This window comes from Arctopsyche grandis, chromosome 6 (assembly GCF_051622035.1).
Source record: "Arctopsyche grandis isolate Sample6627 chromosome 6, ASM5162203v2, whole genome shotgun sequence".
NCBI classification, from domain to species: Eukaryota; Metazoa; Arthropoda; class Insecta; order Trichoptera; family Hydropsychidae; genus Arctopsyche; species Arctopsyche grandis.
Genome location: NC_135360.1, coordinates 9368334 through 9394110, shown reverse-complemented (window position 1 = coordinate 9394110; position 25777 = coordinate 9368334). Strand labels below are relative to the sequence as shown.

Here is a 25777-nt window from a genome sequence, read left to right as displayed (position 1 = left end):
TTTCACCAACTGCTCAAAAGTCACATTTGCTTACCCTCTCTATGTACATATGAAATGCAAAATGTTGAAAATTATTATTAATTAGTTTTTTGCATTAGTTAATTATTTTTATTCGTGTCTTCCCTCATCTTACCGTTCACATGAATTTATCCATTTTTTGAAATTGCAACGGAAGAGTATTGAAGCCCTACAGATGCTCTAAAAAAGAATATTCTCGAAAATTCTCGGTTTGGAGAATATTCTCCAAAAGATTATTACAGAAAATTTTACAACATTAGATATGAACGCCGAAGATTTGTTCCGAGCCGTTAAAGACCGATGCGGATATTTGCAAATAATCGACGAGGTGTATAAGGGTAATATACTTTTTTCTGATATCTTTATATCAGAAAATATCTTTATATCTTCCCGACATACCTACCCTGTATACGTTCTGTGCTTCTGATACTTTAGTTCCGAATTTTGCCTTATTCAACTCGCCAGAAAAATCCAACTCAATTTTAATAATTGCATCTGTGCACATCGAAAGGTTACTCGTCATCTTATGCGCAATCTATCATTCGTGAAGTCGAGAATTGCGTTTAAAGCAGCCATCCAGTTAATCTGTGGTTCAGTCTGTCTGGCGCTTGTCGATCGTTTGCACCAAACCCGTTCCTATTTAAATAAATAAATAAAAATAAATATTTGCACGTACACGTGCACTCTGACTGGTTCGACCCTCTATGACGACTTCACAGAAAGCTTCAACGAGAATTATTCACAAAATATTCATTCACTAGTACATTAATCTTATATACCTACTACGATATGAAGTTCGTGCTGTAGATTCAGGGTTTGTCCTCAAATGTTCCGACTATCTATTTGACGCTTCCGAGGACACCATAATTGGGTCCAGCGATGTGACCCGGTCATCTAACGTCGCATTCATTGTTCGTGTCCGTGTTCTCTAATCGTCGAGATAATCGGACGACGACGCCGACGGGTGAAATTCGGCGGGATTAATCGGCACCGATAGCGATCGGCGGGAAATTAATCAGCGAGAAAGTGGACCAGTGGGAGTGGGGAGGTGGGAAAATCACGCGCTTTCCCGCCGAGTTGCGTGTCGAGACCGTGAAATTTCAAAGGCGAAAAGCGCCGGGGACAAATTCGACTTCGAATCCGACGATAGGGATCGAAACGACCGCGAACACGAACGAACCGGTTATCACCCGGTTCCGATCCGACCGGTTCGATTCGATCTCGCGACACATCGGACGCTTGTGACATATGTCCATTTTTTCCCGAAAGACATTCCAGTCCATCACCGAGTGAATTTTCCCACGGCTGCTTTTCCAGCGATCCGATAGCTAACACCGTATTATTCATTCGAAACGATTGCAGTCAGGGTCAAACTCATTTTCCGGTATTATCTCTCTTGATTTAATTTCGTGTTGAAAATTTGATGGTGGATTTTATTAACTGTGTTGTGTGTTGCGTCAGAGTTTTTCAGGTGAAAATTCGCCTCATCATCGTGAACGAACATTAAGCGAACCTCCATTGAATAGGGAAGATAAGAAAAGTGCTGTAAAGGATTAAAAGCGTACCTACGCAACTCACTAAACGACTTTTCCGCGGTGCTTTTCTTTTTCTTTTTCTTTTTTTCACCTTGCTTGTGGAAAATCGGCGCTTGTGACTACCTTTTCGAATAGAACGTTAAGTGGATAAATACTTGTACTCTACTCTACATAGTATAATATTATGGTAGTCGGAGTTGAAATTTCATAATTTAATTGAAGTACATATTATTAGCACGAAAGCATATTATCTATCTTCTAATATATAATTTCAAAAGAGATTATATTTATATTAGAAGAAATTATTTATTACACGAATTCTACGAAATTAACTATCGTTGGTTCGTAGAATCCGTGACGTTCAATTTAATAAAAAAAAAACAAATGAATATTAAAATAAATTCAATAAAATGTTTACTATTTAATTAGCCATGTTTAAGCGGCTTATTTTATTTTATTTTATTTTAAAAGGAAAACCAACAGTCTTAAATCAAAACAGAACAGATAATAAAATACATTACAAAAAAAAATATTTATGTTACAAATACCGAGCAAAGCCGGGTAAAACCACTAGTAATTAATATTTAATGTACTTATAAGAACCAAAGTCATACAGTTTTCATAATAAACTGCTTATTATGAAAATTATTGCAGTTTTCATAGTAAACCCAATTGAAAAAAATAAGTATATTTTTTATAATCATGAAACATACACCTACATATGTACCATTTATAGGTATATTATTTATTAAATAAAATTTTTCAATTTGATAAGCCATATCCTACATGTTGACCTATATTAACCAGAGAAATGTAATATTAATAGAAGTGGCTTTAGGTGTTAAAGTGACGGTTGTCCACGGACATATCTAAATAATTTTAGCATCAGTCGTATTTGACGCTTGATGCTCGACGTATGTATGTCCGATAAAAACTTCTCTGTTTGTTTATATTACTCGCAAGATGGGCAAGCATCGGTAAAAATTGCACAATACATTAAAAAACACACAATAAACAACATGGGATACATTTAAATTGATTCGATTGTATTCCGTGCGATGTAGCGTATTTATAGAGACGTACCGCGTAAAATTGACAACAATTATTTATTCGTAAGGGACCCTCTATTCTTATTACATCTCTTTGATATTAACACGTTGTGTAGTACAATTGGCACATTTCGATTTATTAAATATTTAATTATACTTCTGGATATGAAAAATATAATGAGACATCTATTGATATACTTTGTAATGTACATGTCAAAAATTGGATGTTTTGAATTATTAATTGGAAATTTTAAGTCAAAAAATAAATAATGATTTAACTTACAAAATAGAGAGCTTCAATCTTCTTGATTTTCGAAAAAAAATGATTTCCTCAAAACAAGGATTTTTGACTTAAAGCTTTCTGCCAGTATACCGACGCGACGTACACAAGAGCCTAGTAACCAATTTCTTGGCAGAAACCTCAAAATAATAAAAAAATTGCATTCGGCACCAATATTTATTGAAATCGATAGTTGAAGTTCTACTTTATAGCAGGGTCATATCTCATGTCTGTGATTTCAAGATAAGTCATTTACTTATTGATTTATCTTGTCAAAATACATAAAAAGAAAAATCTGCGGGTTTTTGATATAATGGCTTCTTTAATAATGCTTCTTCAGTAGTCAGAATAATGAAGCAAATCTATTAAATAAACATTTTTTTTTGCTATTTTATTTGACAATATGAAAAAAATCTGGCCTTGCTAAATTGAATTGAAATTTTAATGGACAATTTTAATACGTTAAATAAATTGAAGCAAATGAATACTTAAATAAATAATAAAAAGTCCAATAAAATAATTTATTCCAAGGAATCGGGTATTTGTCCCCTGTGTGCGACGGTATAAAGTGAATATTTTTTACAAACCTCCTTTACGTTTCACTTTAAGACGACTTTTTTTATATCTGTTATCTCTTATTTAATTTTTTTACTTGGAAAATGGGGGCTAGTAAAGTACAAATTATTGTTAATTATTTCTCTTTTTCATATAAGTAAAATTTAAATTTTAAAATTGATACATAAAAGACAGATAAATAAAATGATTCAATAATAATCATAATCAATAACATATCATAATTTTTTAATTAAATATAATATTACGGTATACATATATTAAATTATTTTAGATATGAATCGTAGAAGGTTTGAATTTATTAAATTTATTAAAATTACATCCGTACATACATATATAATGTAGCAATATAATCACACCTGTCTTTTGATTTCCGTAATAGAACAATTCCACGAAAAATCGCATAAATCGAGGAATTTTTAAATAAACTAAGAATGAATTTCAGTAAAGAAAAAAAAGTCATCTAATTTGTAACATTTCCAGATTGGTTCCATTAAATTAAAGTACATTAACGACATTTTTTCTTTATATATAATAAAAAGAATAATTAGGGATCAATATTAGATACATATTGAGTTTGAAATTTCTCAACATTTCATAGATTATATGATGTACGAATATCAGTTTCAACGACTATATATATATGTACATACATACATATAAATGTATATACAATATAGGACATTTGGAAAGCGTCGGCACGTTTGGCACGATAGGGCAAATTTGGCGCAGTGGCCAAAGCGAAATGATCGTTCGGTCTCACACACATACACACACTCATAAACCTCCCACGTTGCAGGTGAACTGCGCAACCTCTACCCCCCTTAAAGTATCGTATATTAATTGTATTTAATTTTGTTGCAGGTCGAACGATAATGAGGACGTGCTACAAGTACCGGTTGAGGGGCGCGCTGCTGCTCGCGCTCCTCGCTACGATGGGGGCGGCGGCGTCACCCAGGGAGCGGCGCCCCAGACACAGGCCTGACCTTCTGGACCCCCAAGACTTGCTGACCGACCATCAGCAGAGGGGGACACTCCTAGACGAGGATAGGTACCAGTCGACGCACGACAGCGCATTCCACTCGCAAGATTCACAAGAGAAGCTGAGGCACATGTCTCCACCAGACCCAGCGGAGGATCGCGTAGTCTCCGTAGGCAAGGTTCGAAACGATGTTTACAATAAACACAACTCGATGCAAGAGGGCGAAGTGCCTCAGGGTCTCCACGACAAGGTCTATTTGGGACATGGCGACACTGTAAGATACAACCCCGAGTTGGACATGATCAATAAAGTGGTCGAGGAGGACTCGAGCGTGGAGCCGAATCCCATCGACATCGAAGTCAGCGAAGAGAAGTACGATCCTTTAGAAAGTCCCTCTCAGAAGAGGAGGCAGTTCACCAGGAGGGAATCCCTGTCCAATCCGGACGAACAACACTACAGGTATCCCTTGGCGGACGATACGATACCTGGAGGCATATCTGAAGAGCCCGATCTTAAGAATCAAGAGGATCCGAACGCCGACGATCCACTGGTCGTTCAAACTAAAAAGGGCAAAGTGAGAGGAATCACCTTGACAGCTGCCACCGGCAAGAAAGTCGACGCTTGGTTGGGTATCCCTTACGCACAGAAACCACTCGGTTCTTTGAGGTTCAGGCACCCGCGACCCGTAGAAAGATGGGGAGATGACGTCATCAACGCAACAACCTTGCCTAATTCTTGCACGCAGATCGTGGACACCCTCTTCGGAGACTTCCCAGGTGCTGCCATGTGGAATCCCAACACTCCCATTTCGGAAGATTGTTTGTACATCAACGTGTATGCGCCCAAGCCCAGGCCCAAAAACGCAGCTGTAATGCTGTGGATTTACGGCGGTGGTTTCTATTCGGGTACCAACACTTTGGACGTGTACGATCCTAAGATACTTGTTTCAGAGGAAAATGTGATCATAGCCTCCATGCAATACCGGGTGGCCTCGTTAGGGTTCCTGTTTTTCGATACCTCTGACGTTCCTGGAAATGCTGGATTGTTCGATCAATTGATGGGTCTGCAGTGGGTCCATGATAATATACACGCTTTTGGAGGCAATCCAAACAATATCACGCTGTTTGGGGAGTCAGCTGGGGCTGTGTCTGTATCTATGCATTTGCTATCGCCACTTTCAAGGAATCTGTTCTCTCAAGCGATCATGCAGTCTGGGTCACCTACAGCTCCGTGGGCCATCATTTCGCGAGAGGAGAGCCTTCTGCGAGGACTGCGCTTGGCAGAAGCGGTGAATTGTCCTCACGAAAGGTCTGAAGTGAATGCAGCGATAGAGTGCCTCAGAAAGAAAGACGCATTGGAGCTGGTAAATAACGAATGGGGTACTATGGGCATATGCGAATTTCCATTCGTGCCGATGATAGACGGTGCCTTCTTGGACGAAACCCCGCAAAGGTCCATAGCCGTTAAGAATTTCAAAAAGACCAACATATTGATGGGATCCAACTCTGAAGAGGGACACTACTTCATCATATACTATTTGACGGAACTGTTCAGGAAAGAGGAGAACGTCTACGTGAATCGAGAGGAGTTCTTGCAAGCCGTCAAGGAATTGAATCCTTATGTGAACAGCGTAGCCAAGCAAGCCATAGTCTTCGAATATACGGACTGGTTGAATCCTGATGATCCAGTGCGGAACAGAGACGCCCTGGACAAGATGGTGGGTGATTACCAATTCACGTGCAACGTGAATGAGTTTGCACACAGGTACGCAGAGACTGGAAACAACGTTTACATGTACTACTACAAACATCGCAGCGTGATCAGTCCATGGCCGTCGTGGGCTGGAGTCATCCACGGAGACGAGATCAGCTTCGTGTTCGGTGAACCGTTGAACCCCAGCAAGAACTATGCGCCCCAAGAGATCGAGCTCAGCAAACGCATTATGCGCTACTGGGCCAACTTTGCAAAGACTGGGTGAGCTATCTAAAGATTTATTTTAAGTTCTACTACTCTGTTTATAGTGCTAATTAATGTATTTTCGTCCGTTTCAGTAATCCCAGTTTGTCGTCGGACGGCACTTGGACTAATACGTATTGGCCAGTGCACACAGCATTCGGACGAGAGTATTTGTCATTGGATGTGAATGCCAGTGCAACTGGACGAGGACCACGCGTCAAGCAGTGTGCATTCTGGAAGAAATATTTGCCACAGCTCATTGCTGTCACAAGTAGGCTTTCATATATGTATTATTAGTTTCAATATTAAAAAGGAAAGGTCGCTTTTCCAAGAAGTATATCATATACATACATATGTATGTAATAAATAAGTACCACAATGAAAACTGTACAAAACAATGAGGTGAGGGTAAAGAGATTGAAACGGCAATGGGCGGGTCAGATCACGGGAAAATTAATGATAAATGGACGAAAGAAGTGCTCGAATGGTGCAAGACACATTGGAGTTTACCTATTAGGCCTTCCTGGTATATATTTACATTTTATTTTATTTTATATACCAGGAAAGCCTAACAGCCAAGCCCCAATGCGCCAATTACAAACATCGATATACAATTGTTTTAGAATAATTTTATCAATGCATCGCGATGAGATGGATGAGAGTTGCCCAAAGCAGAGACGAAAGGAAGCATGTTCGAGAAGCCTTAATCCAGCAGTGGATGGTAAATGGCTGTGAATGATGATGATGATGACATATTTTTACAAGGCTCTTATTAGTTTGCTTTCACAAAAGACTGTTATTATTTATTATCTATTTCATTTTCATCTACATTTTTGAAAAAAAATAGTTATACCTACACCACAGATGATTCAAAATTAAAGTCTGAGAATAACTAATTAACAGTATTTTATAGAAGATAATATACATACAAAGGCAGATTTTCAGTTGTGAACATCTTCAACTTTTTGGTGGAAATGCACCACAGGCTACAAAATTATTTTGGTTGTGTTTTTTTTAAGTATTAAAAATTCCTTTTATAAAATGATGTCATCACCTGAAAAAGCTTACATACATATTAAATGAATCCATGTAGCTTGCTAAAGTTCTGTTAGGATTTTGAATATTGAATGGTCTTCCTAACAAATGTATAATAAATAGATACTGGTCCAGTTCCAATTATCTATGTACACATATAATTACATATAGTATATAGAATATCAATTGAACTCATTGTTTAATATGAACGATTGTGCATTTCAGGCAATTTGGAAAGCATCAGTTCATCCCCGAAGCCGGAGACGTGTGCAGCCGAGGCGGTATCGTTGCAACCGGCAGTCGCTGCGACGGCTATAGTCCTGATGCTGTTCGCAAACGTTATCGCACTCCTAGAAAAATGAACAAAGAGCCTGAGGAGAGCCACCTGAGGATCTTGGAATCCTGTGAAACATATCATTGTAGACCCGGCGTTGCATAGGCGATGTGAACGCCATCTATTTTAATCATATCAAAACGTTTCGAATAAAGAGCTAAATAAAAATAGTTAAATTACATACATACATACATACACATGTATGATATATAAATAAATACATATGTATATATATATATATATATATATATATATATATATATATATATATATATACATATATATAAAGCTGCTAATATTATCAATATTCATTTATTATATTTACCTACCAATGCATATATACATATATGTAATGATTTAAATGAAGAAATTCCACAGTTCATAATTATATGAAATTATATACATATGTATATATTTATATATGCATATGTTTAATAGAACTGTTTTAAATATACAAGCTTTAAGCACCCTAGGATCGGTGTTAGGTAATTTTAATTAATCGTTTATTTAATAATTACTGTCAACCAACGTGGTAGGTATGTAATTAATGTTTTCTAGGTCTCACGAATATTTTAGTGATAATTGCTGAATGTGTTGCAATGTTGGAATGTCAATGCCGACTCCGAGACGGGAAGCGCCCGAGGGTTGACTCCTCGCTATCGGTGTACTGTTTCCGTCTCGACACATTTTCACTTCATCGTTCAGAGCGCGGATTTTAAAATTAATGTATAGAGAAAATTTAAAAACGGACGGAATGGAAGAATAATAAAAATATAATAATCTTAAATTGTTAGCGTTAATTGGAATAGATTTTTTCGGGGGCAATCATTAAAAACTATTGTAAAAAAAAATCATGTTACTAAAAAAAAAAAACAATTTTAATGTTTTTCTATAATCATGTAAGACTTTTTTCTTTTCGTTTGAATTGTCATAATGTAATGAAAATTATAGATAAAGTTTTGTAAATATATATTTATATGTGTATCTACATTGCGCTTGATTATTAACGATCAAATGGGAGTTTATATCGATATTGTATGAAAATGCAAAATTGAATTTTTTTATTTTGAATTGTAGCGTTTTTGAATGCCCTGAATCAGGGCCGAGTCAAAGGTGTGCCATATAAAATCGTCAACGGAAAAAATTTCAATTATATTTAATTTTTTATTCATTTTTATCATGTAAAAATATACAAATGATATATGATTATTTAAAAAATAATTATATAGTATGCAAAGTGTTCTCAAAGATGCATCATTCATAATATTTGTATTGTTCTCGGAGAACTTTTGACAATATGTACTGTATTTCACATTTTAATTATAGCTATGTAATGTGCAAATTTGGGACGCCCTGTATATATTTGAATCGTTTTTTTAATCATTTCAAAAGTATATCTAAGGGAGATGACCATTGTAGGTGAGAGGTTCAACGTTTTTGGTTTTATTTCATTTTTTAAATCGTTCATCATTCGCAAAGCATTTCGGCAATGACAGCTCAACATTACAAAATTGTAACTGTAAAACATTTGAAACGATACTGTGTCATCTCGATGGTGTAAGCTTTTATTGTTAATGATAAGAAAATAACGATTTGACGGAAGTAACATAACATTTAAAAAAAAAATAGTTAATAATGTCTACTTATAATTAATTAGTAATTACTAAAACATTCTCTGTTGCTTTTGCATTACGTATTTTTTACTATGCAAATATAACACATATTAAATTACTAGCGTAAAACAATTGAAGCGATTTAAAAATAACAAAAAATAAATTGTTGAATTTTCAAAATGTCTGCGAATGTTTTACGCGCGTAATCTACATATAATGTTATCGAGACTATTATAATAGCTTACGGTGTTCAGATGAATTGCATAAATGGTAAATGCACAAATTTTTTGGATCAAACTTGGACTATTCATTTCGAATACAAATATAGAATTTGCACATACAACATAGGAGAAATATATTATATATATATATATATATATATATATATATATATATATATATATATATATATATATATATATATATATATATATATATATATACATATTGATATATGTTATGTACATGTATGATCACTTACATTTATATGTGCGTAGATGAGATTGTTTTAACGTGAACCTTTTTTGGGTTCTCTCAGTGTTTGTTTAATATGTATGTGTTTAATTTCAATAAGTCGGTTTATATGAACAACTACAGTATTATAATTAAAGAAAAAAAAAGGTTAGGCTATCGTTATTAATGATGGTAAATTTCAACTCTGATAATGGCGATACGCATTCATCAAATTGTATATACATTAAGAATGATGTAAAGGATCATAGAACCAATTTATAAAATATATATATATATATATATATATATATATATATATATATATATATATATATATATATATATATATATATATATATATATATATATATATATATATATATGCATGCATATGTATGATAATCTATAATGAAAGAAGGAATTAAATATCTATTAATTATATATATATAATATATAATATATATTATCATCGTTTCATGCTTTAATTAAAATTGAATTAAAAAAAGGTTCGTTCAGTAAATAATTGCAATTTAAAATTTAATTCATGAACACATACATACATACGTACATATATACAGAAAAATGTAACTTTATATTCATGCATGCAGATTCAAAAGAGAATTACTTAGTTTAAGGGATCAAATTGTTTAAGATTAGACGTTTTATTGGATTTTTAGTGAAACGTTATGTTATATTCAATTGCAGTTCGTTCAGTGTTTAATGATTTTATAATTGGATATTTATTAAGCACACACTGCTTAGGATCGCTTTGAAGAAACACTGTCAGAAATATATGTACATTAGCAGCAACAAAAAAACAGAAATATATGTAATAAATATATTAGTAGCAAATGGGTTAAAATTTGAAGCTTTCATTTTATATGTGTGTACAATTTCATTTGTATAAACAGTACAATGTAGCCGTGTATTGATACTCGGCGAAATATTAAAACTTGATGATTGTTTAATCGGCAATGTGATATGTAAGTCAATTTTTGATCCACGCCCGAAAGAATACCTAACTAGCTAAAGCCTCAAAAAAAGTACACTATTGATACTTTTCTGTAGAATCGCTTTAGTGATTTACTCTCGCGTTCAGGAGCCTGACCGTTTTGAATCAGTCAATTGTAGAAGTTATCGTATTCGACACTTCGTTTTCGTTCACTACATGTATTTATCAAATTCGTGTTATAAGTGTGTGTGTGTGCTCACCTGCAAAATATATGTTACAAACGTGATATAATTAAGGCTTTCACGCGACAGCTCCCCGTTTGATTTGTCCGCAGTTGAACAACGACGGAAGGCTTTGATTTGATACGTTGTCGCTGAAAAGAAGCGATTGTTTTCGATGTTGCTTATGGAAAAACCCCAAATGTGAAATATTGGATGTGGAAATGCAGTAAATATTGCACTGCATACACACTTTCACTTGTTTGAAAATGATTTGCGAATCTGATTAGCGTTTAGAGGAATTATATTTTGCGATTCTAATTAACTGATCTCTTGAGAATATTGTTAAGGAATTATTTAAACTTAGCCTGTAACAATCATGGTCTCTAAAAGAAAAATAAAAAATAAAATTAAAAAAAAAAACAATAATTTTTCACGACTTTAAATATTCTAATATGCTATGTAGATTACCTGTCATAAACCTATATAGTGCCTCTTAGTCACTTTTCTATTTTTTAAATATTTGAAGTCCATCGTTATAGATATTGCCTAAAATTAAAATTAAAAAAATATTAATTGAATGTATTAGAATAATTATTGTAATATTAAAAGCGAAAGAAGTGATTGAAAATGTTTATTGTGTTCGCTTTCATTTAATATATGTTTTGTTAAAGTATGAGTTTATGTATAATGGGCATTACTAACGTTGAGTTTTGACGATTATGATGTCTTTCCATGATGGATCCCCGTACAAACAAATAACATAAAAAAAACAGTAAATTTTGTTCCAAATTTAGTACAAAAAAATTATCAAATGTTCAATAAGAATAAAAACAAAAATATCTTAAACATGTTTGAAAGTTGTCGTGTTGAATTAAAAATTGTCTTTTGTTTTGTATTGAAAACAACAAAAAGTGTTGCCGTATTGTAAAATAACAAGATTTCAAAAAAAAAAAAACATTAATAAATAAATAAAAACTAAAAATGGTAGGATAAGTTTGGAAATTTAGCTCAATAATAAGGATTTAAAATATTCACTGATGGTGTTTTAGTAAGCGGTCAGATATTATTAAATCATAATTCTGATAAATATATAAAAACATAAGTATGAATAGAATTAAAATGCATTAAAAATAATAAAAAGTGAAACATTTCTTCAATATTTAAAACTTGTATCTTGTAAACTTCCATGTATATGAAAATTTGATACTTTTACAAAATTAATAACTGATAGAAAATTTATTATTATTTCATTTTAATAATTTTTTTATTAATACATATTTAGTACACTCTTCTGGAATTTTGAATTTGAGAAAATAATATGCATTCATATATTAAAAAATTTAAAAAAAATCGACGATAACTTATATATTAAATATAATTATTGAACGCAATTCATTGTGTTTGTTTCAATATGTATTATACATTATATTTATTAATAAAAAAAAACTTAATATTTTGTCATTTGATAAAACGCTTCAATTACAACTTTTTGTGAAAAAAAAAAAACCATGAAAAGGCATCATCTACAAATTTACATTATTTAGATTAATAAAAAAAATGTTTAAATTTAATTCTATTCGTAATTACTTTCAATGATAGGCCTAATTACAAACACATCAACTCAATTACTACAAAAATATATAAAATAAATAAATATACTCGCTAGGAAAAATATTGTTAATAAAAGCCATTTAGAGGCTGATGCACAATAAATACTATATTTCTTTTCAGCATAGTAAAATTTTTGCATTTATTGTAATAAAAGCAGTTTTTAATCACCGAATTGTCTACAAAGAAAAAAAATACAATTCGCTTTTAATCGGACATTTAAAAGAAAATTTATTCATTTCTGCGAATATAATAATATAAAACAACCAAACGTGTGTATGTAACGTTCAATTCTTAAAATTATCATTAATACAATCCATCCCACCGAACGGTACGATTTATATTTCTTTTTCGAATTGAATATAAATACACACAAAATTTTACACACAAACATGAACAAACACATAAACATGAACATATACACACACACACGTTAAGTTATTGCATATCAATGGCCTAAATCTATATTATATTATTATACATATTAAATATATTTATTTACATTATTACTTTCAAATGTTACTCGTTTGTTTGATGTGTTATTTATTATTATTATATAATTAAATGGTAATTATATTATTATACTGCTTTGTTAAATGCATACTGTTGAGTGTTATTACTTGGTTAAGTGTCATTGTAAGATGATTGCTACAATATGATTGCATTATGATGAGAAACTAAATAAACGCTTGTAAATAATAAATAACTGTTTTTATTTAGATCTAATACATTACACATACATACATACATATATTACAAATATCTTATTTAAGTTGATTTTGGCTCTAGCAATTTTTAAAAATAATATTTTGATGAATTATTATAGTTTTTTCTATACCAATCCAATACGACAGCATGAAAGTTGAATCACTTTTTGAGGGGAAAAGCGTTTGTTTGAAATGCATCACAATTCTGAGAAGTTCCACATTTGCACGGATTGGCCAGTATTTATTTATAGCAGAAATTTCACCATCCTCGCCTTGAACTTGGTGTACAAATACTATTTTTATTGTTTACTCAAAATATCACAGGCGATAATAATACAACGGGAGCATTTATGCGTGCACGTACGCATTTTCGAAAATGCACTAAGCACACCTATCGTCTCCATTCGGGAAGCTTCTACTTTTTCGTGGTCTTCACTGAACAGATTATGCAGTATTTACAAAGTTGCTTATTCTTAAGTTTTTGCTAGCGTTTCTGACAAATAGGAATTTTAACATATTTCATGCACAATATACATACAAACATGATACAATATAAAAAAATGTCTATTTTAATTGGAAAATATTTTACATGTAATAGGAGAGGGGGGAGGGGTAGGTTTGGAACCCAGCCATGTATATTTTTGTATATACATATCATCCCAAGTTGGGCCCCTGGGCTAAAATGTTTAAACCCCCCCTTAAAAAATTTCAAAATTGAAATTTAAAATCATTTCAACAATATTTTTCACAATACACATTAAGGAGTAATAAGATTGAGGATCACCTGATAAATGATAACATATATTTTCATAATTTTCATAAGTTTCTCGATTGTTTCTAAGTTTCATTTGATCTCGGTGATGGGCCTCCTCGTGACCCGGGACCCCGGGCTAGAGCCATGGCTGTCCCCCTGATGCCTAGGCTATGATACATATATAGGGACCTCCAGAAAATTGGATGATCCTAGTGAAGTATTTCCGCTACTTTCTGAATTCTCCATAAATGAGTCAATACATTCTGACCAATATAAAAGCAAACTTATAAAATTTAGTAATATGATGTAGCATTAGTATTGTAATAAGTATGGTTTTAAAAACCATTAATGTTCTCATGTACTCATCAAGAATCATATTCTGAGCTCGGAAGCCATTTTGAACAACTTTTACTACCGCACAAACACTTTTTCCTATTATGATTATCAGTAATGTTAGTATCCGATCCGTAGCTAAAAGTAAGTTCAACACCAGCCTCTATATCCTTGTCTGCAAATAAACATAATTTTGGCACAGGACTATCTACTCTTACAGGGACCATGACACAGTTAGGCTCACAGCTGTGATTTAAATATCTCCCTATATTTCCGAACTTACTCGGATCGACAAACGTTTGAATTCTATTACATCCATAATGCTCGTTGACGCATATTACATAATTCATCGAGTCACTCTCTTCGTTTGCTCGATTGCGCTTTGCCGCCTCCGACTTGGTGACAATTTCACCGGCATATTCGCAAACGAAACCACCCTGAGGTATACTAGCTTCGGTGAAGAGTCCGACACCTTTAGACCCGTATTCGTGAATTTTTAATGATTTTCTAGGACCGTATTGGACTAGTCTACTCCTACATGTTGTTCCACACTTGCATACGCTGTTGCATTCGTATATAGGCAGGTCTTGGTCTGCGTATGCGGTTGATAAAATTAATTCAGATTTGGATGTGTCGAATGAGTACGGTGACCTTGCAAGTTCTTCGACAGATTCAATGGCAGAAACGCACGTACAATTACTGTCACAAATGTCTCGTTTGCACATACAACGTTTAATTTGTGTGATGAAATCGGAAAATATTTGTTCCCCCTCTGGATCATCGTATGGAATATTCTCTGGGGTGTAATATATAGTGTGATTTAAATGACAGTAGTTATCGCAAAATTCCATCTTGATCGATCAAATGTAACAATACGTACATGCAACAAAAGTTACTATGCGTTTGAGGTTAGGATGCAAGCTGTCAAACATCACGAACTGACAGCGGCTACGTCACATTACCGATATCTACACCCAATATTTTCGAATTTTCCATATCCAGTTCCCATATTGCAACTTGTAGTTGCTATTTAGGAACTGGTTATGGAAAAATTCGTAAATATCGGGTGTATATATCGGTAGTGTAGTCGTAGCCACAATACTCGATTTTTGGTCCAAGGTCTCGTAATTTCGTGCAATTATTACTTTTGTTTTTGATGTAGTGTAATTTTTTAATCTTTATGTCGTAATTACCATAAATGTATTTACAAGATGGTAATCATTTAATTGTATTTGAGCAACATAGTAAGATGTCCTATTGGTTTTTCCCACTCAAGGTCTTCTTGTGTCAATATAAAAATTACTCGATGTGCCAGGTGTTTGATTTAAAACTCGTTTTCGTTTATATCAATTCACAGATTTACATCCGTGACTATGAAAATATCGCAGACGTCTTCACTGAATAATAAATAATTATTGATTCAATGTGTTAAATAATGTTAAAAAAAAATTGCACAAAAACCTACATATGTATATAAATGTAATATGAAAGGGAAAGAAAATAAAACTTTTTTTTTTTATATATAAAAACAAATTTTATTTTCCTCGAGGATTTGCATATTAGTACGAGATTGTTCAATATTTTATTTTTTAGAACGGTACACCATATTCAGCAGCTGGTTTATAAGGTATCGAATTAAAGTTATCGAACGAGTTTACGCTAGAAGCTCCCAAATTTCCGGTGGAACCTCCAAATTGTCCATTGAATCCGTCAAAATTTCCACTAGAACCGCTAAATTGTTCGTTTATACCACCAAAGCCGCTCGTACCAAGATTTCCACTTAAAATGTCGAAATTTCCTGTAGAGCTGCCGAATTGTGTATTTCCACCTCCTAAACTTGCGCTAGATCCAAAATTTCCTGCAGAACTGTCAAATTGTCCGTTATTTACTCCGAAAGTTCCGCTAGATCCAAAATCTCCAGACGTACTATCGAATTGCCCATTATTAACTCCAAAAGCTCCACTAGATCCAAAATTTCCCACAGAACTGTCGAATTGCCCATTACCGCCGCCGAGAGATCCACTAGATCCAAAATTTCCCACAGAACTGTCGAAGAGCCCACTACCACCGCCAAAAGCTCCACTAGATCCAAAATTTCCTACAGAACTATCGAATTGTCCATTACCACCCCCTCCAAAAGCTCCACTAGATCCAAAATTTGCACTGGGACCTCCGAAATTGCCATTTGAACTTCCTCCGAAAAGACCTCCAATTGAATTTCCACTTGATCCACCTAAAATGGAATTGATTGATTCTCCGTTATCGCCTAAAGAATCTTTGGAGATCACGTTACCATCAGGTCCAAGTTCGATAACGGTGACAGTGAAGGTATCAATGTTTGAAACGGATTTCACCGATGTTGGCTTGGTTTGCGATGTGCCAGTGAAATATGTAGGTGCCGAATATGAAGTGAACGGCTTGGAATATGATCCACCAGATGATTGCTGTGAAGCAAAATTATTAAAAGATTGTCCAGATGAAACTGCAGGAGCTGGAGGTCCATAATTAGCAGATGGTTTGGAAAATGATGCACCGGACGATTGTTGTGGAGCAAAATTAGTAAAAGATTGCCCAGACGAAACTGCAGGAGCTGGAGGTCCATAATTAACAGATGGTTTGGAAAATGATGCACCGGATGATTGTTGTGGAGCAAAATTGGTAAAAGATTGCCCAGACGAAACTGCAGGAGCTGGAGGTCCATAATTAGCAGATGGTTTGGAATATGATGCACCAGATGATTGTTGTGGAGCAAAATTAGTAAAAGATTGCCCAGACGAAACTACAGGAGCCGGAGGTCCATAATTAATAGATGGTGATGGACCATTATAAACGGGTTTTGGTTTTGAACTTATGAAGTTAGTTGGAGCTTGATAAACTGGAGATGGCTTTCGTGGTGGTGGTGGGGGTGGCGGTGGTGAATAGACGGGAGGAGGTGGTCTAGAGGAAAATATCGGTGGTGCAGCTGGTGATGGAAGAGCAAGAATTGGGGGTGGGTTACAGTCAGGAATTGAGGCTGATCCAGAGTGTATTCCCGATTGAATAGCTGATCCTGAGCTGCTGGATACTAGGGAAATCTTTGTAGGGCCGAAATTTTGATTCTGGGGTGGTTTAGGATAATCGTAGCCATCAGGTTGGGGTTTTGCAATAACTGTCGACGCCGATGCGATCAGTAGACACTGTTATGAACAAAACAAAACAAGTATGCAAATAAATAACTAAACTTCTTTTTCAATGATTAATTGATGATATTTACTTAATGCAAACTTACTGTATATAGAAGCTTCATGTTGTAACACTTCAACGGAGCCACTTGCTGAGCGAGATGATTTCGTCAAGTGACTAAAGTCCCGCCCTATGTTTTTTTAGCTTATATGTAAAATGAAACTACCGGTTTTAGAGCTCGACCAGTGCCTATTTAAACAATCAATTCGGGCATTTTCAACCGCTAATTTTTCCATTTCGCGAACATATAATATATAGTGCTAAATTTTCGACCATGAGATTATATTCTGCATTAGTTCAAGGACCTTCCCTTGAACATTCTTTATATAATTAATGTTTTGCAAACAACATTACTTCTCCCCATTTTCTTTTATGGAGTAATCTGAAATTAAGTTATTACAATAATTCTGTATTTTAGATTAATTACTGTAATTGTTCCGCCATAGCAAAAAAACACACAGGAAAAACGTCCATGCTGTCCCTTACACCACCCCTCAACCAATAGCATTTCATACAGACAATAGAAAATTTCACGTGCGAAATGCTATTGGTCAAGGTGGGATGTAAGGGACAGCGTATGCGTTTTAACTTCTGTCTTCTACCCTTGAGTGTTTTCCAACAGGGGATGGACTATAATAGTACAATTTAAGTTCAAATAAAATATTAAATCGATTAAATGTAAATAAAATGACAACCTCTGAAGTTATAAATAATGTTATAAATTCAGCCAATGGAAAAAGATATAAATTTTCTTTTAATGACGCATCATGTTAATAAATTTGTTTCGGAATTGAGCAAAAAACAAAATCACATCAAATTTTTATCCATCTTCAATTTAAAATACCTTATTGTATAAAGTCATATTTTTTTAAATATTTTATTATTATATTCTTTTAAGCTTCGTCTTAGTCAATCCCCTTTAATCACATATTTTTTAAGACACTTTAAATATTACTTTCATATAAATGCATATTTATATTTTTTCAAGGTTTACTATTTTCATATGAAAATTTAAAAAAAATTAGAAACATTCAAAATATATAAAATAAACCTACATATACATATAATAGTAAATATATCTGGACCAAAAAAATGCTAGAAACTGTTAAACACAGGGCCGCCGAGAGAAATCTCGGGATCTGGAAAAATTAATTCAGGCCCTATGACAAACAAAAATATATATGATATAATAGGTACGATTTTACATGGACACAAAGAATCGTGGATCGAAAAATAATTAACATTTAGCATTAAATAAATACTTGTATTTTTATGTAGAACAATATAAAATATCAATTTTAGTCAGACCGACGGTCCATCGAGTAGTCCGGGCCCTGGAACTTTATGCTGGCTTCCTCCCCCTCCCCCTCTCATCGCCCTGGTTATATATTAATTCATACTCCAAGAGAGATGCTTTTGGAGATTTTAAGATGAATACATCAATACTGGTAAACAAATGTGTCAAATGTCATCAAGTATGTACATCGTTGAATAATTTTCATATTGATTATATCATATGGAACTAAATAGATGATTTCAAATTATTTTAATAATCTTAGAGGTCAAGGTGGACGTGAACTTGTTGCAAATATAATATTTTGAAACATTGACATTTTATTTAAATGCAAATGAAATGCATTTTTTTTTTATTTATTTATTTAGAACACATTGTATATGTACATATTTTACAAAATGTAGTAAAAATTTTATCATATTGTTTCACTTAATCGATGTAAAAGAGCAGTGCAAATACATAGTAAATATTATTTAGTACTTATTATTCATTCAGTCACATGGAAAATATTATGAAAGTTATTTTATTAAAAAAATATGTACACTCCTATATCAGAAATTTTGTATCACAAGTAATATAACAAGAACACACATTTAAATTCTAAACATCCTAAATTTAACACTTCTATTTATTTGCAATTTTTATCATCTTTGTTCAATAAATTATAAGTGGGATATTTTAATATGGACAAAACTAATCTTAGTAATGTTAGACTTTAATAATTATAACCATCATCTGCAGGTGGTGGTAAGTATTTGGGCTTCGAAGCTACTGAAGCACTAGCTTTGGAACTTTGACTAAGTCTTAAATACTCAGCTTCATCGGGTACTGGAAGTTCCAATGCTCTGACAGCAATCAAAGGAGTTGGAAAATATAACTTGGATGAATCTATCTTTTCCAGAGCATATTGAACCCTGCCAAAAATATCCGGATCCAATTGAATTGGTAATGTGTCGACGGGAACTGCACCTCGAGGCGCCGAGTCTATAATATTTGCGATGGCATTTAAATTTTCATTAGAGGGGGGCACTTGGAAGTTAACTGATGGACCAAGTGCTGGTACAGATTGGGATTCCACTGGTTTTGATGATTCGGAATTAAATCCAGGACCAATTGCGAGTAAAGAATTTGTTTGTTTCAATTCGCTAACATCTGGCCTGGCGTTCACAATGAATACCAGAGCGGCAAAGAGGGTCTGAAAAAAGAGTTGTTAAATAAAGTTAAAATACAATTTACATTATGTAATCAATTGTTTAATTGGATTAAGTAAACAGTATTTGAAATATTTCATGTTATATTTGGAGTAAACGGAGATCATATCTACTTTTAAGGTCACGTTTCACTATGCAAAATCCAAATTGTCAACTATAATACTATAGACTAGGTCAACTTTTATGATCTCTTCAACATATAAACAATGCATATTTTCTTAATATTTTTATATAATACAGATGGATACTATTAAGAGGTATAAAATAAATATTACATATATACATATATTATATTTGGGTCTGGGTCACTGCATCGAAAGTCAAAAGCTGAAAGATCGAAAAGATTGTATGCATGGTAAACGGTACCTATATATATATGTATGGTAATACTACCCTCTCTTTATATGTATGCATGGTAAACGGACTATTTCACATATTGTCATAAAAATCGCGAAAAATCTTGGTTTTTCGACTTTCGATCAAGTCACTTTCGATGCAGTGAAGGCCACCGATTATATTTGGTAAGCCATTATAAGGGTTTTTTTTTTACTTTTTCCATAATAATAAATAAAGTGATTGAACTTACGTATTTTGTGAAAAACATTTTTGAACGTCTTGGAATATCGCCACAAACTGACACAAGAAAATAAAGTTGTTGCTTTTATATGCCCGTATATGTGTGTATAATATATACGTGATTATTAAAATCATTGGTTATCGTTGCAGAGTTTATATGTATGCTAATATATATATACATATATTTCAAAATCATGTATTGCTTTGAATGATGTCGTATGCCTTGATATATAATGAATACTGAAAAAATAATAATAAATGTCTGGTTTCGTATAATGTGCTCAAAATTTTTAATTTATTTCTTTCCATAATTTTGTGCTGGTCAAGGAAAGCTTGTGGGTGCTTGCCTTTAAACTTATTCTTACATTTTTTATGTGCATATATACATACTTTTTTTAAGTATATGCATACATACATATACATATATTTGATTAACTTTTTTTATTCTTATATTTTATTTTTATTGATGATTCTATCTGTCCTTTTTAGGACATTCGGTACATTTTTACTTTATCTATTTGTAAATAGGTTTTTGAGCTCTTTTTTCTATTATGCTGTAGACTAACATTAGAATAATATAATACTGTGATTACTAACCAAATTAAATTAAATTGTAAAATAGAAAATGATCAGTAGATCAGTAGCTATTAAAATAGATATAAGATGTATTGTGAACATAATTTCGTAATAATAAAAAGCATTTAAAATAAAATAAACTTTATCTATAGGTACATATATATTTTATTTTATTTTTTTATTTTATTTTATTTTATTAATTGAAAAATCAACAGACAGGATGTACAGAGATAGGTATAAAAAACACAAAAAGTAAATAAATAATATATGTAACACCCGAGTCCAATAATAGATTTTTACAAAAATGAAAAAGATAAATATAAGGAAAACAAATTAAAAAGTAAAGAATAAAGGCATGACAAAATATGTAGTACATTGCATAATTAAACTATAGTATTAAAATATTTGGAAAAGGTTATAAGATAGAATATAAGAAGAAATTGAAATTTACAAATATAAAAAACAAATGAAAAAGGTAAATACAAAATAAACAAATGAAATGGAAAGGAATGAAAGCTATAATATGATTAAATAGCACATTACATCATCATCATCATCATTTACAGCCATTCGCCATCCACTGCTGGATGAAGGCCTCTCCAACACGCTTCCACTCGTCTCTGTTTTGCGCAACACTCATCCATCTCATTCCGCACATTTTCCTAATTTCGTTCACCCATCTTCCTTGCGGTCTTCCTTTTACTCTTTTGCCTTCTCTCGGGTACCATTCAAGCACTTCTTTTGTCCACCTGTCGTCCATCCTCCTAGCTACGTGACCCGCCCATTGCCATTTCAATCTCTTCACTCTATTCACTATGTCCACTACCCTTGTCATATTTCTCACCCACGTGTTCCGCTTCCTGTCTTTCCTCGTTATGCCAAGCATACAGCGTTCCATACTTCTTTGAGTGCATTGGATTTTATTTTGCATCTTGGCGTTCAGTGTCCAAGTTTCACATCCATACGTCATCACTGGCAAAACGCATTGATCAAAGATCCTTTTCTTCAGGCAGAGTGGCATTTTTGATTTAAAAACAGCATTCATCCGTCCAAATGCACTCCACCCTAATTTCATACGTCTCTTTATCTCTTCATTTTTACTACCAGACATGTCAATTATTTGACCTAAATATAAATAACTATTTACTACTTCTACTGGTTTATCATCTAAGGGGATGCTATCAGGCATGCAATAACTATTGAACATTAGTTTAGTCTTATCTACGTTAATTTTTAATCCTACTTTTCTACTTTCCCTATCCAGCTGTGTTAGTCTGATAAGTAGGTCAGCTGAATCACGAGCTACTAAAACTATATCGTCTGCGAACCGAAGGTGACTCAAAAAGCGACCATTGATGCTTACTCCGGCTGTATCCCAATCCAATTTCCTGAAAACTCCCTCAAGCACCGCATTGAATAACTTGGGTGAGATTGTATCTCCTTGTCTTACTCCTTTTCCTATGCTAAATCTATCTGTACCTGAAAAAATTTTAACCGAAGCTGTGGCATTCTTATATATTGCAGCTAACAGTCCCACATAGGGTTCCGGCACTCCCTGTGTTTTTAGAGCGTTAAGTACTGCATTATGACTAACTGTATCGAAGGCTTTCTCATAATCGACGAAACCTAGGCACAATGGCCGTTGATATTCGTTGGCGCGCTCGATTAGTTCGCCAACTACTTGGAGGTGGTCCATTGTGCTGAAATTTGCCCTAAACCCTGCCTGCTCTATAGGTTGGTTCTCGTCGAGGATATTCTTCAGCCTTTCTGTAATAACCTTCGTGAAGAGCTTGTAGACCGCTGAAAGTAGACTAATGGGTCGGTAGTTCTTGATATCGCTTTTGTCGCCTTTTTTGTGTATTAAAATGATAGTTGCGTTATTCCATCCTTCTGGTATAGCTTGGTTCTGGATGCATTTGCTGAAAAGCCTAGCTAAGATATTAATTAGGGGGGGGCCGCCACATTTTAGTAAGTCAATGGGAATATTATCTTCCCCTGGGGTTTTACCATTCTTTGCAGTTTTTAGCGCGGCCTCTACTTCGCTAGGCAATACTGCAGGAACCCTTTGGCCGTGTGTCGATTCCAGAGTGGGGAATTGGCCGTTGTCGTTCTCGTATAGTTTTGCATAGAACGTGTAAACTCTGTCTATGATTTCTTCTCTATTCCTAATTATTACTCCGCTCTCTGATCTGATTGCGATCATTTGGTTTTTGCCTAAGAAAAGATCCTGTTTGCACTTTTTCAGGCTACGGTTATTCTTAATGGTATTTTCTATTAGCTTGCTATTAAAATCCCTGATATCCCTGACTATTCTCTTCTTAATTTCCTTATTTACTAGATTGTATTCTTGCTTATTATTATCCCTATCTAAATTCCTTTTATGCTTAATTAGGTTTTTTGTTTCCGCTGAAATTTTGCTTAATTTAATCTGTTTCCTGAATCCACCTAATTTCTTACCTGTTGAGGTTAGAACCGAACTAATTACAGTGTTCAATTCCTCGATGTCTGCTTCTGGGTTTAATTTCCCGTATCGATTTCCAAGTTCGAGTTCGAATTCCTTTTTCCTAGACCTTAGTTGAGCGAAATCTGGAGAGTTACTGCATCCTTTTATTAATTTCCTACGTTCGCAATTTATATTAATGGCCATCTTGGCACGGACTAATCTGTGATCGCTACCTATATCTACTTTACTTAAAACACTAACGTCTTTATAACTAAACTAAAGTATAAAAATAATGGAAATATTGGAAAAATAGAATAGAAGAAAAAATGAATCAATCGGTCAAGATTCTCTTGATGTTAGACCTGAATTGATGTAGGGAAATACCAAACAGATCAACCTCATTCAGCTCTCCGTTAAACATACGATAAACGCGCTGCAGATAAAAATATTTTTGGGAATTAGTATTGAAAGGATCAAGTGAAAAGAGTGTAACGCGTCTAGGGTATCGAACTGGGATTCTGAAATTAACCTTATTCAGTAAATCAGAACAATCAAGGAAACCATTTATGAGCTTAAAGAAGAATATAGCATCAGAATGTCGTCGCCTGACAGAAAGATTGTTAAAAGAAAGGATTTTTAAAATGTCGGAAACAGTAGAATGGGTATAGGTAGGAAAAAGGTAGCGTAAGGATTTAATAAATTTAAGTTGAACTTTCTCAATACAATTAATATGGGATAAATAAAAAGGTGACCAGATAATTGAGGCAAATTCAAGGTGAGACCTTACAAAGGAAAAATAAAGTAATTTTAGTACATAAGGATCATTAAAGGGTTTTGTTGAGCGGAGTAGGAATCCAAGAGATTTAAATGCTTTGTTGGTAATAAAAGAAATATGTTCAGAGAAATCTAGTTTATTATTGAGTATTACACCAAGATCCTTAATAGAAGATGACGTGTTAAGGATTGAATGATTTAATTGATATTGATTAGTAATAATTGACTTATTTCTAGTGAAATTTAAAATAGAGCATTTTTCTAGATTAATAAAAAGATCATTATTTAAACAATATATAGAGAATCTATCTAGATCTTCTTGTATCTTATGACAATCGTCTATGGTGTATATAGGTTTGTAAATTTTTAAATCATCAGCGTAAAGAAGTATAAAGGAATGTTTGAAGATGTATGAGATATCATTAATATAGAGTAAAAAGAATAAGGGACCTAAATGCGACCCTTGTGGGACACCGGAAGGAATATGTCTAAGTGATGATCTAAAACCATTGAGAATTATGATTTGGTGACGATTTAGTATATACGAAGAGATCCAACGAAATAAATTTCCTCGGATTCCAAGGGACCAAAGTTTATTGAGTAAAAGGTTGTGATTGATTTTATCAAAAGCTTTAGAGAAATCCGTATAAACGACGTCTATTTGGATTCGTTTGTCCATATAAGATGTGAGAGTACTAGTGAAATTAAGCAGGTTAGTCTCTACCGATCTCCCCTTAAAAAAACCATGTTGTTCAGGTATAATGTAGTTTTTGAAATTGGAGAAAAGGAAATTATAGATAATTTTTTCAAAGATTTTACTAATGACAGATAGTTTAGATATAGGACGGTAATTCTCAATAAGATTCTTATCACCTTTTTTAAAAATAGGGGTGATGTAAGATAATTTCCAATAGTCAGGAAATTTACCGTTCGACATAGAAAGATTGAAAAGGATTGTTATGGGAAGAGATAATGGGACAGCACATTTAACAAGGAAAAAAGAAGGCAAACCATCACAACCCGCACCAAGATTAACATTGAGAGAGTTGATGTGACTGAGTACAGTAGATAAGTCAAAATGAAAAGTAGATAAGTTACAAGAAGAAGTATCTGTATTAGAGATAGAAAGGTTAATGGTAGAATCACTATTGAAAGTGGAGTCAAAATAGTCAGCAAAAATGGTACAGATTTCAGAACCATGTGAAGCCGACTTATTTCCATAATACATTACGGAAGGATATGAAGAGGAGGTATTTTTTTTTGAATTTATATATGACC

The 25777-nt window shown here is 33.4% G+C and overlaps 4 protein-coding genes across 5 annotated transcripts; 1 reads left to right on the top strand and 3 right to left on the bottom strand.

Moving 5' to 3' along the window:
• Positions 1-4960: 4960 nt before the first annotated feature.
• Positions 4961-7790, top strand: LOC143912573 (acetylcholinesterase-like). Its single transcript, XM_077431862.1, has 3 exons — positions 4961-6411; positions 6489-6664; positions 7654-7790. Exons 1-3 carry the CDS (start codon positions 5222-5224, stop codon positions 7788-7790), a joined length of 1503 nt encoding a protein of 500 aa, XP_077287988.1. The 5' UTR covers positions 4961-5221.
• A 5510-nt stretch (positions 7791-13300) lies between these two features.
• Positions 13301-15519, bottom strand: LOC143912775 (histone-lysine N-methyltransferase SETMAR). 2 transcript variants are annotated; one of them, XM_077432146.1, is made up of 2 exons: positions 15284-15519; positions 13301-15199 (listed from the first exon to the last, which is right to left on the bottom strand). In XM_077432146.1, exon 2 carries the CDS (start codon positions 15126-15128, stop codon positions 14436-14438), a length of 693 nt encoding a protein of 230 aa, XP_077288272.1. In that variant the 5' UTR covers positions 15129-15199; positions 15284-15519; the 3' UTR covers positions 13301-14435. The 2 variants fall into 2 exon arrangements, with proteins under 2 accessions (XP_077288272.1, XP_077288271.1); XM_077432145.1 differs by having other exon boundaries at positions 13307-15515.
• A 401-nt stretch (positions 15520-15920) lies between these two features.
• LOC143913251 (uncharacterized) lies at positions 15921-17792 on the bottom strand. The gene is made up of 2 exons (XM_077432928.1): positions 17672-17792; positions 15921-17579 (listed from the first exon to the last, which is right to left on the bottom strand). The coding sequence occupies exons 1-2, from the start codon at positions 17687-17689 to the stop codon at positions 15993-15995; spliced, it is 1605 nt and encodes a 534-aa protein (XP_077289054.1). The 5' UTR covers positions 17690-17792; the 3' UTR covers positions 15921-15992.
• Positions 17793-19233: 1441 nt separating this feature from the next.
• On the bottom strand, positions 19234-20762 carry LOC143913642 (uncharacterized). The gene is made up of 2 exons (XM_077433542.1): positions 20717-20762; positions 19234-20114 (listed from the first exon to the last, which is right to left on the bottom strand). Exons 1-2 carry the CDS (start codon positions 20732-20734, stop codon positions 19635-19637), a joined length of 498 nt encoding a protein of 165 aa, XP_077289668.1. The 5' UTR covers positions 20735-20762; the 3' UTR covers positions 19234-19634.
• Positions 20763-25777: the final 5015 nt, after the last annotated feature.